This window comes from Typopeltis vanoorti, chromosome 24 (genome assembly GCF_054136105.1).
Source record: "Typopeltis vanoorti isolate ZY-2024b chromosome 24, IOZ_Tvanoo_1.0, whole genome shotgun sequence".
Classification (NCBI taxonomy): Eukaryota; Metazoa; Arthropoda; class Arachnida; order Uropygi; family Thelyphonidae; genus Typopeltis; species Typopeltis vanoorti.
Genome location: NC_143572.1, coordinates 82,825,900 through 82,843,369, shown reverse-complemented (window position 1 = coordinate 82,843,369; position 17,470 = coordinate 82,825,900). Strand labels below are relative to the sequence as shown.

Sequence of the window (17,470 nt, the reverse complement as noted above, 5' to 3'; positions counted from 1 at the left end):
AGAAGGTCACTACCCAGACCGGTTTCGACCTTTATTGAGGTCTCATCAGTGAGTAGCCAGACCTAGTTAACATCAAGTTTGTAGCGAACAGAACTTGTACCCCTTCTACGAGTATTGCCGGGATCAGTGCTGCAGTATCCAGGTATTTGCTTACGCTTGGAACTATATGGGATGTAATATCCCTGAACTTAAACAAGTTATATGTCGCCGAATTGAATCCTTTGGCTCTTCACATATCTAATAATTTATTAGAGCACCTCACGGCAATACTCGTAGAAGGGGTCCAAGTTCTGTTCGCTACAAACTTGATATTAACTAGGTCTGGCTACTCACTGATGAGACCTCAATAAAGGTCGAAACCGGTCTGGGTAGTGACCTTCTCTCATAATGTGAACAAAAATACAGTTCCTTGGAGCGAAGTTCACATTATGGGCAAATATCAAGAATAGTGATCGGAGCTTGCTCCACTTCTACCACGAGTTGCCCCAGCTTGCACTACCCTTTGGGATCAGTGCTGCAGTATCCAGGTATTTGCTTACGCTTGGAATCGCCGAACTTTATATAGTTTCTACTATATTCGGCATGAAACTCTTTGAGTTTCTTATTCGGCTAAGAAACTATATGGGATGTAATATCCCTTAACTTAAACAAGTTATATAATTTATATTATATTACTGTTCTTCATCTGATTGATTTAACTGCGACAGGTGTCGCGCATAGCAGTGGAATAAACAAGTCGATGTAATTTGTTAAGTATTGTAGCGAAGTGCTCAATCTGAAAGCTAGGTGGAGAAGTATTAGTAAGTAGTCTCCCAGTTTACTTATTCTTAACGTGCTTAACTGAGAATTAGTAAGTAAATTTTAGTCTGTTATGTACCTTATCAAATAGAAGGTGATGTAACTGATAATTGGGTGCCCTTTATAGTATCCAAGTAGTAAATGAAAAAGATCTACCAACCGGAGAACTGCCATAACCTTTGGGGTTATGTACATGGGTGTGCTATTCTTAGAAAATGGCGATACGCTACAAACTATGCGAAAACAAGACTTTATAAGGTGAGTAAACTAATTGTAAACAGGGACTCTTTCCTTTCCAACTGTCCATTTTTTAACATGGAAGTGTATAGGCGACCGCTGTGCACGTCGTGATGCGTTAGCAGGCGCCTCGTCCTCGTTCGCGAACGGAAGTGACGTCACCGGAAGGGCATGAACCGGATGTTACATCAGGCAGACGTCACCGGAAGGGCATGAACCGGATGTTACATCAGGCAGACGTCACAATGACGCACCGATGGGTAGAGGAGGATAGCTTCTCGCTAGTGGAATAATTGCGCCCGCCGATTTAAAAACGAACATTCCTTTACCAGAGGAACTGAAGTTACGTAGGATATAAAGAAAACAGCTATAACACAAATAACAAATCCTTTTTTATTTTATTTAGAATTCTTGTTAGTACTTTTAACAAAGTATTTAATAAATTTATTCCTCTATAATTTTCTGCATATCTTTTGGTCCCACAGACCAACAGATATGCAGCAGAGGAATGGCAAGACGGCTGCATTAATTGCCTGAAATCTTAAAAGAAGAATTGGCCAGCAAATAGAAGTAGAAGGAATGGTACTCCGTATGGGCAAAGGCAACCTGCCAAACCCACGTAGGGTAGGCAAGAAGTGAGCTATGTAGAATGCAAACATGTAATGTTTGCATTCTACATAGCTCACTTGTAATATTTCAACCATCAACATCAGAACATTTACAAACCTGTTAAATTAAAACCGATAGAGAGTGAACTAGAACTGTTCAAATGGGTAATAGTGGGAGTTGCAGAGACCCACTGGACAGGCAAGGGAAAAATCAACATAAAAATTGCAACCTTATTTTACTCAGGAAAGAAAGATGGTTAGCCAGTTTTCGGGATAGTTAAGTCCTCGAGATGGATGACACTAGTGTGTGGAAGGTGTAGCACTAATCATTAAAAACTGGTTCCTAATCTCAACAGTTGAGGTAAGATCAATTTCCTCTACAATCATCTAAGTAAGATCAACACGAAGAAGGAATATTCATAAAAATAATGGAGGTTTATGCCCCAGACCAATCACACGAAGAAGCAGAATATAGCCTATTTCTTGAACAACTGCAAGGAGAAATAAGGCAAAAAAGTAAAAGAGATATCCTGATTATTATGGGAGATTTTAATGCAAAGATTGTTCAGTACTCTGAAGATAAAGTAGAAGTAATGGGGAAATTTGGTCATGGAGAGATGAATGAAAGAGGTGTGGATGTGATTAATTTTTGCAAAATAGATTAACTGATAATCACAAATACCTTATTCAACCATAGGCCACAACACAAATACATTTGGACATCGCCAAACAATGAAATCAGAAACTGTATAGACTATATTATCGTTAATAAGAAATGGAAACATTCCTTCCAAAATGTCAAAACATTAAAAAAGATTGACATGGATACAGACCATGAACTTCTATCAGCCAAACTAAAAATCAGTCTCAAAAGAAAGAGAATAAACCACCAAACACAAAAGAAGGTACATATCTCAAAACGCAATGATATCTTGACCAGATCTAACTATCAGAGATAATTGAAAGAAAAATTAAATAATCTTGCTTTAGATACAGCCCCAGACTCTTGGGAAAAAAGTAAAGAAATTATTAAAGAAAGAGAAACAAAACACATGGGCTACCAGACAAGAGTAAATAAAGATCGGCTTACACCTGAGATTTTGGATTTATGGGAGAGAAAAAGATTATCCAAAACTAACCTCTCAAAAGAAGATAATGAAGAAAATAGAATATTATACAAAAATTTGAAAAAAGAAATCAACAAAAACTGCAGATTAGCAAAAATCATCACATATTTAGAGGAAAGAGCAGGAATGTGTGAAACATGACCCAAGATCATTTATGAAATAGTTAAAGAGATAACCAGAACATGCTCACCCAAACCAGTTTCAATATTGCAACCAGATGGACCACAACAAGTAGCAGTGAAGCAATAAACGAAATATGGAGTAATCATTTTAAAGAAACATTTGCAGATCAAGATACCTTGAACCCTGAAGAAACGTGCGACACAAAAGACATTCTAAGTGACGAAATACATAGAGTAATCAAACAAATGAAAAATGAAAAAGTTCCAGGCATAGACAACATTCAAAAATTACTTCTAGAAAAAGGGGAGAAGCATAATAAATTATCTAAGGAAGCTGTTCAGCAAAATAGTAAAGATTTACCAACAGAATAGGGAACAGGCCAATTCACACCTATCCACAAAAAAGGTGTCAGTTTCTGCAATAACTATAGACTTATCACCTTTTTAAGCCGCTGCTATAAAATATTCATCAGGATTCTTCAAAACAGAGTTAAACACTCCTATGAAGAACAGATGGAAGTGGAGTAAATGGGATTTAGAAATAGGAGAAGCACATTAAATGCAATTTTCACATTAAACATATTAGCAGATCTTATGAGAGACAAAAATAAAAGAAACTCTACTGTACTTTTATCTACTTCAAACAAGCTTTTGATTCAATAAACAAGTAAACTCATGCTGATGATATAGTTATGACTACAGACAGCCAAGAAAACTTAGGAAATATCATGGCCATACTACATTAAACAACAAATATGATATGAAAATCAATTTTAGTAAAACAGAACTAATGGAAATAGGGAGGAGAAGGGAAGCAATCCAAATGAAAATAGGAAACAATACTATATAACAAGTAAAGCAGTTCCATTACCTAGGATGAATGATCACTGAAGATCTAGACTATTTTGAAACCATAAAACAATGAATCAGTAATGAATGCATAACAGTGGGCAGACTGTAAAAAAATATGAAACAATAAAAGATTAAGCAAAGAACTCAAAGATATATAATACAATGATAATTCCCCAAGTACTCAATGGCTCAGAATGCTGGATCTTAATAAAAAAAAAATAAAAAAAAAGAAATGGATAAACTCAATGCTTTTGAACTTTTGAAATGAAATGCCTAAGAAAAATCAATAGAACTGCACAGAATGACAAACAAATGAAAAATTCAGAGACTAACTTAACTTTAAATAAACAATAATTAGTGTACTAAAAAGACAAATTAAGATGGTTTGCACATGCTTCAAAAATGAACCCAGAAAGACTACCAAACATATTAAATGGTAGAAGGAAGTCCAGCAGAGGAAAGACCAAGAACAAAATGGATTGACAACATCGAAGAAAGCACCCACTTCAACTCCGTAATAGAATTTAATAAAAAGACAGCAGACAGATAAAATTGGGAAAGATTAGTCTCTGAGGAATTCATCACACCAGGAGCAGAAGAGAAGAAGATAATTTTCTTTTTTTTAATTTTTTTTTTTAATCTCCTTTCTTAAATATTGGTATTATACTTTTTTTTTATTATTATTCTACAGGAATCTCTTTTGTTTTTATCATTTGATTGTATATCTAAACTCTGAGTTATAATTTCTTTATCATTTTTAATAATTAATTATTGATATTATCCACACCTGGCGATTTCCTACTCTTCAGTTTTTTAATTGCATTTTCAATTTAATGTTTTTTCATTATTAAAAAGGATTAAGGATTAAACTAAATTTATTATAATTTTTTCTTTTATTATAATGTTTTTTCAATTTTTATCTCTGTTGTATTTATTTCTTCTTCGTGGTTTGTTTGTTTACCTAGTTCTAATTTTATTTCAACTTTTTATTTATTAAGATTTTTAAAATAATTTTCATCATCAAATTCCTGTCAGTGTACCCTCAAGGGGTGTATGTACTACGCGAAAAATTTACATCATTACTAACTTCCTATCTACAATTTTCCTCCAAATCAGTCTGTTACATTATCAGATCTTATATTTCTATCGTCTAAGTCTCTTTGTACCGTATCAATCCACCTATATCTTAGTCTTCCTCTGGGTCGTTTTGCTGCCAACCTTGCAGAGAACACTTGTTTTGCTAATCTATCTTCGCCCATTCTGTTTAAGTGACCATACCACCTGAGATTAGCTCTGCTAATGCATTCCTAGATGCTGACAGTTCAAGTTCTTTCCTAATATCCTCGTTTATAATATGATATTGACATTGATGCCATCTATTCATGCCTCTAATCTTTCTCAGGACTCTCATGTCTGCAGTCTCTAGTCTTTGGTCAAGTGTTTTACTTCTGACCCAGCTCTCAGATCCATAAGTTAAAACTGGTTTGAACACTGTCTTGTATGCAGCTAATTTAGTGTTCCGACTAATTTCTCTCTTATTCCATGTGAATTTTTTCAATTGATTTCCTACCATACCAGCTTTTTTGATTCTGTTGTCTATCTCCATATTTAATTTACAATCTTCAGTAAAACCCGTGCCTAATTAGCTGAAATGTTTTACTTGTTCTATAGGTTTTCCATTCAAAATGCAGTTGATATTTTCAATGCTGCTACCTATTTTCATTGTCTTTGTCCTTTTAATGATGACCTTCATACCATATCTATTACAACAGTTATTCAATTTAGTCAGGAAATCTTGCAGATTTATTTAGAAGTATAACATCATCCACATAAAGCAAAGAGCTGACATTAACATCTTCAATTTTAATATCATGTTTAACACCACTTTCCTTCATGATGTGATCCATATAGATAATGAATAACAGAGGGGCTAATGTACATCCTTGTCTTGCACCAGGTTTAACATTAAACCATCTTCCTGTACTTCCTTCAATTCTAACTGCTGACTTACAACTCAAATAAAGACTAAGTATTGCTTCATATAATGCCCTATCAACACCATATGACTGTAGCATATTGAATAGCTTCTCTCTTGGCACCTTGTCATATGCCTTTTCCAGATCGACAAAACTTAAACACAGATCTTTGTTATATTCCCATGATCTCTCGACTGTTTGTAATAGAGTGAAGATCTGATCCTGATAGCCTCTATTTGGTCTATAATAAATTTAGTTTAATCTTTATCCAAGTGTGAGCAAACAAACTTTGGGCCTGAGAATATCTTCAAGACTGAGGTAAGGTAGTACAACACCGGGGAACTCGTAGCAAAGGTATACCAAGCTAACATCACTCCTATCTCAGTATCTCCCATAATACAGAACACATCTCCTTGCAGACATGTATAATGTTATGCATTAAGGGAAGGGCCACTACCCAGACTAGTTTCGACCTTTATTGAGGTCTCTTCAGTGGGAGCCAGGCCCAGAAGTGGAGATACCAGGCAGAAGCAATGACGAGGTCATCTTTACCTATAGGAGTTGCGAAAAGGTGTGCCACCATTTTATTAAATTACTCTGGATTTAGAGAAAGATGTTGAAAGTTTATCTTTCACTTGGTTAGACTATAATAAATTTAGTTTAATCCTTTATCCAAGTGTAAGCAAACAAAGTCTGTGCCTGAAAATATCTTCAGGACTGGGGTAAGGTAGTACAACACCGAGCAACTCGTAGCAAAGGTGGACCAAGTTAACATCACTCCTATCTCAATATCAATATTTCAATAAACTTTCAACTCTATTTAGTCTGAATCCAGCTTGTTCTTCACCAAGCGTTTCTTCCACAATTCTTCTCAACCATTTCTCAAGTATACTTGCATAAATCTTACCTGGAACACTCAGTAGAGGAAATACCTCTGTAATTCTCACATTCAGTTTTATTTCCCTTTTTTATACATGGGTACTATGAGAGCTCTACTCCGATCATCGGGAATTTCTCCCTCTGTCCGGGCCTTCTGAACTATTCACTGCAGCTGCTGTAAGACTTTATACCACCATACTTCAGCATTTCTGGTCGAATATTATCTACTCCTGCTGCCTTTCCACATTTCAAGCCTTTGATGGCTTTTTCTATTTCAAGTATGGATATATAGTCTTGACTGTATAATTGTTGTGTGCTTTTTACCACTGTGCTATCACTGCTTGTTTCATTTAGCAATATTTCGAAGTAATTACTCTATACTTCAAGGATATCTTTTTCTCCCATTTTCAAGTCACCTTTATCATCTCTAACTCCTTTTACAGCACTCTTTTCTCCATTTCTAAGCTTCAACAACCTCGAGATTATTTTGCCACCTTCTTGATATTTATTTTCTATGTTCTTGCCAAAGTCCTCCCATGATGTTTGTTTAGGTAGTTTTACACAGTGTTTAGCTTTCTTACATTTATCTCTATATTCTCTAAGAGCACTGACTTATTTGCCAGGAACTTTTGATATGCTTCCTTCTTTTCCTTCACTGCCTGTTTAACTTCCTATGTCCACCATGGAGTTCTGATTTTTCTATCCTTGCACACAACCTCACCACATGCCTCTCTGGCTGAATCAGTCAGGGTTTTCTTCAATGCTTGCCACTGAATCTCCAAGGATTGGTTCTTGTTCTCAAAGTCTTATTTTTTGTTCATTAATCTTTGTGTATTTTAGTGTATAGTTCACATCTGAGAGCTGCTCAACTTTTATTAATTTTCAAAACTTTCTTACATATTATTCTTTTCAATATGAAATTCAATTTTATCCTGCTGAAGACTAAATAGTGATCACTTCCAATTTCAAATCCTCTGTATGCTCTGGTGGCCTGCACAAGGGAGAATACATCACTATCAATAATAACATTGTCAATGAGACTTTTCTTATTCCTTGCCTCTTCTCTCCATGTGAATTTGTGTACATTTTTATGTTAGAACATGGTGTTAGTAATAACAAGTTCATATCCTGAGTAAAACTCCAGCAGGTATTTGCCATTATTATTAGCTTTGCTCTTTTCTGCAAATTTTCCCAAAATATTTTTGTATGTCTGACAATCATTTCCTACTCTGCTATTTAGATCCCCAACAAGGACCAACTTTTCCTTTTCATTGTGTCAGTTGCTTTCTCTAAAGCCTCAAAAAATTCCTCCACTTCTATATTAGTAGAAACTTCTGTCTAACCATAGGCACAAATAAGTCTCATTGTCCAGTTCCCCATTCTGATATTTGCCCACATCACTCTACTTGAGACTGCCTGTCATTCAAGAAGATTAGCCTCGTATTTAGTGTTGAATACTATGGTTATTCCTTCTTTTCCTTGATTGTCATTGCCTGAATATAACATTTTGTATTTATTGCTCAGAAAGATCTCACCAGTTTTTGTCTTTTTAGTTTCAGTCACCCCTACTATGTTGATCTGGTACTTATCTAATTCCTCAGCTAGCTCCATTTCTTTGCCATTCAGGCTTCTTATGTTGATAGTACTGATCTTTAACCCTGGTGACGTTGAGTTGGGGTGTGTGTTTTCAGATTTGTTCCAGTAGCTGTCTTTTCGCTGTTCGCCATGGTTTCCTATCAAAAACAACGGGAGCCTTGTTTAACCAGGCGACGCCCAAGCCGGCATGAAATTTTTCACATTGTGCATTGTCATGATGTACGATCATTTTGTATTATGGTTTAAGCCAATAAGAATACAATTTGGTTGTCTAAATCCCAAATTGCGAACCCATCGTTATTTGTTCGAAGTCTCCCCAGTTATACAGCTTTAACCCTGAAGCCCCCCCTAAAATAATTTTCTAATTCTTCTATTTATACTTTTAATATTGGTATATATTCTGCTTCTTCTTTCTTTTGTGTATTAATAAATCTCCTCATTTGTTTCTGTATACCATAAAAATCGTATTCAAATTCTTTTGTATATGATTTCCAAAATTGATTTTTACTTTCTATTTTCTTTTAACTTTAGTTCTTATTTCCTTATATTAGTTCCAATTATCTGTTGTTTTCATTTGTAGATATTTTTCTTTCATTAATATTTTTATTTCTTCATTAAACCATGAAGACCATATTCTTAATTTTTTTTTGTTATTATTTTTTTTTACTGCTAATTTGATGCTAAGTTTGTTTTAAAAATCTTTTGATTATCTTCTACATGTTGTTCACTGCTTACTTAGTTATCTTGGAACTTTTCTTTTAATCTATTGTAGTATAATTAGCACCTCCATAGCACAATTGGAAGAATGACAGTATGTTGCACCCTTCGATTAGAAAAGGCCTAAGTTCGATTCTCGTCATGACGGGAGGAATCTTTATATGGACTTTTTCAGTCGAAGGTGAGTTAGCCGATCTCATACGGAGGTAGCAGGGTTTTTCATCCCACATACAGACAAATTGGCCCTTCAGAACACTGAATATACAGACAAAAAAATACTAGCTGTGGTGATAGTGGTTGTATGCAGTAGATGGCTTTGATGTAGGTGATTGGTAGTAGAGGTTCTGTGTAGTAGTGGAGAGGGAGAGTTGTACAGTAGGTGTCCTCTCGCGATGAGTCTTAGGACTCCTTGGAGGTGTCATGAATAATAATAATAATGTTTTTTATGCTTTCTTCTTTTAATAATTCCACTTTAAATTTTATTTCGCCAATGTGCTGATTTTCTTTAAATTTCATTTTCACCTATTTCTTGTAAAGTCTTACTTTAGATATTAACAGGGTGGGTCACTTCAATTTCTGCTGATGTTAACACCTAACGTCTTCTATTTCTGATGGGTGTATTACTTTATTGCATATAATACAATCTATTATTAATTCCTGTCCTCTCGTGTTTCCAAATGTTATGTTATGCTGTTTTTTTTGCTAATAAAATGTATTCTTTATTTTTAACTTTTATTTGTACAGAATTGTATCAGTGTTGTTGGATTATTGTTTCTTCATTAAATCTTTGCATAATTCCATTTATTGGTATAGATTTCCTATTGCATTTGTCACTCAATATAATTAATTTTTCATTTGGTTTTATTTCTTGTACTGTTTTTTGTAGATCCTCATAAAAAGTTCCTGTTTTTTTTCTTTTCTTCGTTCTTCTGGAGCATATACTGTAATTATATTCATTTTACCTCTATCTGTTTTTATTCTTATATTAAGAGTTAATATTAACTCTTTACATATTGCTATTCCTACTCCAACTTCAACTCTATTTTGTTTTGTTTTTTTACCCCGCTGTATATGCCTTGTATGTTCATTATTCAGTTTCCTTTTTGTTTGTTTCTGTTATGCTGCATATTTTCATGTTTCTTTTGGTTATTTCTTGACATAACCAAATCCTCTTTTCCATTAATTGCTCTTACATTCCATTTTGCTAGTTTTATTACTGTGCATCATATATTTTTCTGTTTCCGATCGATATTCAATTTTCCCATCAGATTCATATTTGCCTTGGTTTCCTGAACAACATTGTTTTACGTCCAATGACGGTTTGCTAGTCCAATCACATGTTCATCTCTCTGCCATGATGAGGTGTGGGTAGGATTTAGAGAGGTACGTCATTATATAATGCATATTTCCCTGTACATGTTCCTAATTTCCTTCACCACACAATTTAAAATAAAAATTCCAATCAAAAAAGTGCGTAAAGATAAAAATTCTTTAAGCAGGAATTCATTAAGTGAGAACTACTTGTATTTTTTAAAAAAAAAAATTTTTTTTGTTTTTATGAAAAGGTGTGTACTTGGAAAAATATATATGTTAACCTCCCAACAGGTCAGAACATCTATTTATATACGTCGAGCAAAATCTTGATATGATGCTTTCTCTGTTGAAAGAGCAGGTATAAGAAGTGCAGTGTGGACATCACATTCATTTAAACTTGTGATAAACCTTAAAGCTGAAGAGAATTCTCGATTATTGCTGCGTCTCATCTGCCAATAACAAGAAACGCAATTTCTTGGTCCATACTGGTTAACTGAACTTTTATTTATATGGAATAGACAAAAAATACAGGAATTATTTTTGTTTTTTCCTTTTATTGCACAATTTTTAATGTTAGGACAAAATAAGAGATCCTTGCATACTTTATTCACTTGAATATTGCATTACCTTTTGAAAACGAATGTCATTTTTAATTTTATGTGCTAATTTTGTGTAGTCAACTGTACATTTTATTTGTTCTTGAAGAACGTAATTCATGATAATTATTTAAAGTATTGTGTTTTGAAAAAAAAATGGGCTGTCGAATTTCCAGATTATGTTATTTTCATTTTTATTAAAAATCAAATTTAGTAGATTGCCTGAAGGATGCACTTTGATGACTTCGCTTTATAGATAATAATACGAAAATCTTTGATCATATCAAATGTGAAGTGAACATACTGTCTGTGAAAAGTATATAATGTGAAATTGGAGGAATGTAGATATTTATAATACATTTACTATGAGTGGTCATGGCAGCGCGATAAAACAGGGGGGAGGGGGTTAGAATACTTCAAAACAAACGAAATTTTAATAAATTGCATATGGAATGTGTATGTCTCAGTTAATTTCTTCTTATACATTCTGTTGCTTTCACTCAAAGGGTTATTTTACAATGGTATAGAAATGGTGTTATCGAAATGAGCACTCTAGAAATTACAATAATAACAATTTGTTTCGTTTTACAACTAGAAGTTCATTTGAAATACTACTGAATACAGTTTTGTGATATTTTAAAATTAACTTTGAAATAAGAATGTAATGCATTTTAATGTCTTGTTCATAAAAGCAGAAAGAGTTATTTTCGACCAGTAGCAGTAAATCTCAGTATGTGAGCATAAGAACGTGACATGCATATTTTCATACATCGTAGTAGAGCAAGATTAAATAAATAGTAATTATTATTTTTATGGCTATTTTAGCCTGTTCTTGTTTAGGAGTGTCCGTTATTTTGAGAACATTGGCTTTTCACTCAAGAATCCTTAGGGCATTATAAGTGTATTTTAAAGGTAAATATGTGCACACTAATAGAGGAAGGAATTTTGCACATACCTTGTTTGGATGTTAGGATGTCTTCGTTCTCCATACTTCTGGTGTAAGGCTGTTAAAAAGGGGGATGTTAGGAAAGGTGGGGGGGGATTGAGGCATGGTGGGAAAATTAATTAGAAAACCCAGGTATTTTTATTAAAAGTATGTATACACATATATATATATATGTTATTATATTTAAGGGCGATTTTCTTGGGGAAGGATTTTAATGGAAAACCAGGAGAGGGGGAGAGTGTTAACCAGGTGTGAGCCATTTTGATCGTGTTTTCGTCATCAGAACATTTTGGGATAAGTGTAGTGCTATGTCATGTCGGCTTGAATTATCAGCCTTTGAGACCCTGGTGTTATCGCTTATTGTTCAGAGTCGTGACCTAATTTTTGTGTTGTGGAGCTTCCAGCACTCGAATTTGGTAGGGGTGGTGGATGTTGATTAATCAACGTCCACCGCCAATTAACTCTAAAATAATCCAAAAACTAAAATAATGGTTAAAGTGTCAAAAAATAAAAAGGAATATAAAATAATTGTCATTAGAGGTAAAAATAATGACCAAGTAAAACCACTCATATCTTCGAGGAATTATCCAAGGAAGATGCACGCTGCAAATACGAAGAAGAGGAATTAGTATGGCAAAATAGGTATTAAAGAAAAAAATCCATTTAATACAAGTAAAATTAGTGAATGGAGAAAAGAAAACTAACAAATAAATTTTGCAAGAAATAAGAGACGAGTATTGAAGACAATCATCTGGCACACATGAAGAGACAATGAATGGATTATAGATGGGATGGAAAGAGAGAATCCTGAGAAAAGAAGAAGAGGACAGCTGAAATACACCTTAGAGAAAGTGTTAACATTAATCGGAAGAGGAAAGCCAGAAATAGGGTGATCTGGAGGAATCTCTGCATTTCCACAGGGATTATCCCTTAGAATGATGCAGAGAAGGAAATCCAAAGAAATGAGAACAGAGAATAATATCAACAGAAGAATGGCTGTTTATGCTACCTAAAACTGTAAATCACAATTGCTTGTCTAGTAATAACTGGCACACAACCAACTGAATAAAGTGGTATTTTTTAAGAAATTTACTCCTGGATTGAAAAGCCATTTTTAAACTTTGACCGTTATTTTACAGTTTCCATGTGTGCAAGGAATATGTTCATATATAAATTCATCATCAGAGTTATTCCTGAGGACATGTTCAACTTCAGAATATAATATGGCCACATGGCTCTTTGCTTAGTTAATTTTTTTGTCATGATGGGTTTGGCAAACAAAATCTGGTTTGTTAAAATAATCATTTTAAGAGCGATAATACTCTGTTATTTTCCAATGAAAGTTTTACCGTTATTTTTGTTTCAACTATTCATTACAAATATTAAATTTCTAGAAGAAAATTCATATCTTAATTGCGATTAAATATTAGATATTTTGAGAATGTTTAATTTACTAAATGGAATTTTAATTTAGCATTAATTACATCATTTTTCTTTACAGATTGAAAATAGTGTTACTGCCATGAGACATTTTGCCTACTAATCCATTAAAACCAAGCTGATAAGCAGCAATGTATGAAGACTATTAAGTTGTAGAAAAATTTCATGCTGGATTTCTGAAATAAAAATCAAATAATTCCAAGTAGATTGCACTTCTAGTGGCATAATGGAAATCCATCAGAATGGAATTGAATGACACAAATTAAAAAATCAATGAGTAATTCTCCTGCAGCAGCGAAGATGGCTCAATCAAATTTCCTATTGAAATATTTTAACAGATGAAAATCGGGAAAAGTGTTTCGTTTGTACGTCATCCAAGGTGCAGTTTTTATATCAGAATAATCTAAACCGACAGAACATGCACAATCAATCGGATTAAAAAAATCTGTGTAAAGTAAGCCACAAAAACACGTCAGCTTAAAACACGAGACGATTCAGATCAATCAAACAATAACAGATTGCAGAGGTAAACAATCATGCTAAAAATGTCAGAAAAACTTTCATCATCGTGACAACCTAAAAAGGCACCAGAAAATGAACGTGGAAGAAGGAAAAACATTCCTTCTGTTCGACAAGTCAGAAGAATTTATTTGATTCAGCAAATCTTTGAGAGCATCTGAAAACATCCTCAGTCTAGAAGCTATTTTCTTGTGAAAATTACAGCAAGACTTTTTACTTGTCTACACACCTGAAGAGGCACAAGGCTACAGTGAACTGCAATGAAAATCTGTTGACGTGAAATCTACAACAGGCGGTTTTCGAATTTATATTATTTGAAGATACACAAAAATGTGTTTCTTGCATCAGAACACCGTTTCAATTGCAATAAATTCAGGATAACATTGCTTAGTCTTCAAAGACATAAAACTGGCTCATACTGGGAAAAGTTTTCATTTTTCCGAATGTGAAAAAATACGTTTTCCTACTTTAGTTCTTTTGAGTTGAATTTGAGAAATTGTGAATTATACAAACTTTACCTGATTAAATTACCAGGCATACAGAACACAAATACAGCTGACCACAAATCAATTGCAAAATTCCTAGTAGAGAAAGGCATGCTTCCTATGATGTGAGCAACAAATCGTTTTCCTCAACAGCATTTCTTAAAACCCATCTCGTTCTTCAAATGAATGAGAGGCCTTTCCAATCCCAAATATGCCACAAGACATTTGTTCTCTCAGAAAGTAAAACGCCAATTAATGTCCATTTGCAAGAGAAACCTGTCACCTATGAAATATGTGACAGAGCCTTTTATGGTGAAGTAAAGCTCTTGTTTCACATCGGTGGTTCACGGGAAAGAGAAGCCGTTTGAGTGTGGATGTAGGAAATCATCCACACTCAAACGTCCAGAGACAAAGCCTTGACAAGGATCCAGATTTCACACTGAAGAAAAAACGTATGCATAGCTCTGTTTTCAACTCTTACAGTCCCTTAAAAGGTATGACAATCTTCATTCGTTGAATGAAGAAAAAATTTTTTTTCATGTAAAATACATGGCAAACAATATTCTCAATAATAAAAACCACATCAACAGGTACACTTAAGATGGTTACTCGTTTACATCCGATATCTGCTACAAGGAATTCTTCACCTTGTGTCACCTGAGGCGTTAAGAAAGAGTTCACATCAAAGAGAAACCGTTTCTATGTTAAATTTACAACATAAAGTTTTCAGACAGTCCGAGTCTGAAAAGTCATCTAAGAGTGCATACTGGTGAGAAACCTTTTGCTTGTCCTGTAGTAGCTCTACGTTTTCGGCTATACAATCCCATAAAAGGCACCAAAAGTGCTACCATCTAATCGATGAAAAGCTTTTCACATGTAAAATATGTGGCAAACAATTTTCTGAATCAAATCATTAGAAACATGATGAAATGGCACACTACAGATAGCTACCATGCATGCGAAATCGATCATGAAAAATTTCTCGACAGGTTTAACTTGAAAAGACCCAAAAGAATTCACACCGGACGAAAACAATTTCGATGCGAAATTTGCAACAAGAGGTTTTCACACAGTTTGAGTCTGAAAAGTCATCTAAGAGTGCATAGTAGTGAGAAACCTTTTCTATGCGAAATTTGCAACAAGAAGTTTTCAGACGGTTCGAATCTGAAAGCACATCTAAGAGTGCATACTGGTGAGAAACCTTTTCTATGCGAAATTTGCAACAAGAGGTTTTCAGGCAGCTCGAATCTGAAAAGGCATCTAAGTGTGCATACTGGTGAGAATCCTTTTCTATGCGATATTTGCAACAAGAAATTTCCAAGCAGTTCGAGTCTGAAAAGTCATCTAAGAGTGCATACTGGTGAGAAACCTTTTATATGCGAAATTTGCAACAAGAAATTTTCAAGCAGTTTGAGTCTGAAAAGTCATCTAAGAATGCATACCGCTGAGAAACCTCTATGCGAAATTTGCAACAAGAGGTTTTCACGCTGTTCGAATCTCCAAAGACATCTAAGAGTTCATACTGGTGAGAAACCTTTTATATGTGAAATTTGCAACAAGAAGTTTTCAGGCAGTTCGAGTCTGAAAACACATCTAAGAGTGCATACTGATGAGAAACCTTTTCTATGCGAAATTTGCAACAAGCGGTTTTTACGCAGTTCGAATCTGGAAATACATCTAAGAGTGCATACTGGTGAGAAACCTTTTCTATGCGAAATTTGCAACAAATGGTTTTCAGGCAGTTCCAATCTCAAAAGACATCTAAGAGTTCATACTGGCGAGAAACCTTTTCTATGCGAAATTTGCAACAAGATGTTTTCAGGCAGTTCGAATCTAAAAAGACATCTAAGAGTTCATACTGGCGAGAAACCTTTTCTATGCGAAATTTGCAACAAGATGTTTTCAGGCAGTTCGAATCTCAAAAGACATCTAAGAGTTCATACTGGTGAGAAACCTTTTATATGTGAAATTTGCAACAAGAAATTTTCAGACATTTCGAGTCTGAAAAAACATCTAAGAGTTCATACTGGTAAGAAACTTTTTTATGCCAAATTTGCAGAAATAAGTTTTCATACAGCTTGAGTCTGAAAACACATCTAAGAATACATACTGATGGGAACCGTTTTAATTATCCAAAGTGGAGAAAACATTCTCGTTTAAGGAACATCTGGTGACCCACTGAAGAATTCAACTCAGCTAATGAGTGGTCTTTGATATGTACAATCATATAATTGCATTTATCTAATTCGCCCTTTTATGCTCAAATTAATGTATTCCTTGTGAATAGGTTTTTTATTTTTTCGAAAATAACTAATACCTTAATGAGTAGCACTCGTTTTCCTAGTGACAGTTGAGTTTTAAAAATATCATACTTACGTTGATTGAAGGAAGATTCATCGTAAATTTATGAAAACAGTGCGAACTGGATGGGTTTTTTAATCACACTAAAATTAAACTCTTGTAGACATTGTTTAGTGCTGTGCATTGAATAAGACCGTGAGACCTGAAGAACACGAAGGTCGGAAAACAGTAGAAGCTAGTATACGGCAGTACGCAACTTCAATGTACGGGTATTAAATTTTTTCGTCATAAACATCAAAGAGTACTTTTTCTGTGACTTTTTGAATGAATAAAATTTTAGTTAATTAGTTTTATTATTTTCATATTTTTTTTTTATTTTCACTACCATTTCATGTGTTCCACGATATTTTTTTATTTAATGTGAAATGAGAATTGTATTCTGGTTTGCAGAAAATTTATTGTGTATAATGTGAATTACAAATTGTATTTGCTAAGTAATTTCTCCTGACATGGTTCACTTTCTGAAATTTAATAAAATTCAGTTATGTTTGTAAAGTTGTGAGAATATTTTAATAACATAATTGCTTCTAACAAATGCTCATTTTAATGTATAATCTCTATAAAAATTATAATAAATAGGTTTCGAATATGAAAATGTGTCTCCTGGGATATAAATAAATTTCCATTAAAAAAAAACAAATTAACTCAGGTAATCACACAGACTGTCGATTCTCTACTTCCAAATAAGACCTGTACTTCCTCCTCGACTTTTTTTCATCGAAATTTGACAACTTCGTTGGGAAACTTCACCTAAATGAACATATCCGAGTATTCTGATCGGTTCGTTTTAAAGACCGATTTATAATTATGTTATGACGGCGATATAACTAAGTTCTAATCCTGTTTTTAATCACTTTAAATTCAAATTTTGTTTCTCATTTATTTCTCATGATGCAT

The 17,470-nt window shown here is 34.0% G+C and overlaps 1 protein-coding gene across 1 annotated transcript; it reads left to right on the top strand.

The window, feature by feature from the left end:
* The first annotated feature begins 835 nt into the window (after nucleotides 1-835).
* Nucleotides 836-17,068, top strand: LOC150093483 (uncharacterized). The gene is made up of 2 exons (XM_090413739.1): nucleotides 836-1,056; nucleotides 13,270-17,068. The coding sequence occupies exon 2, from the start codon at nucleotides 15,071-15,073 to the stop codon at nucleotides 16,292-16,294; it is 1,224 nt and encodes a 407-aa protein (XP_090269865.1). The 5' UTR covers nucleotides 836-1,056; nucleotides 13,270-15,070; the 3' UTR covers nucleotides 16,295-17,068.
* The last annotated feature ends 402 nt before the right edge of the window (nucleotides 17,069-17,470 follow it).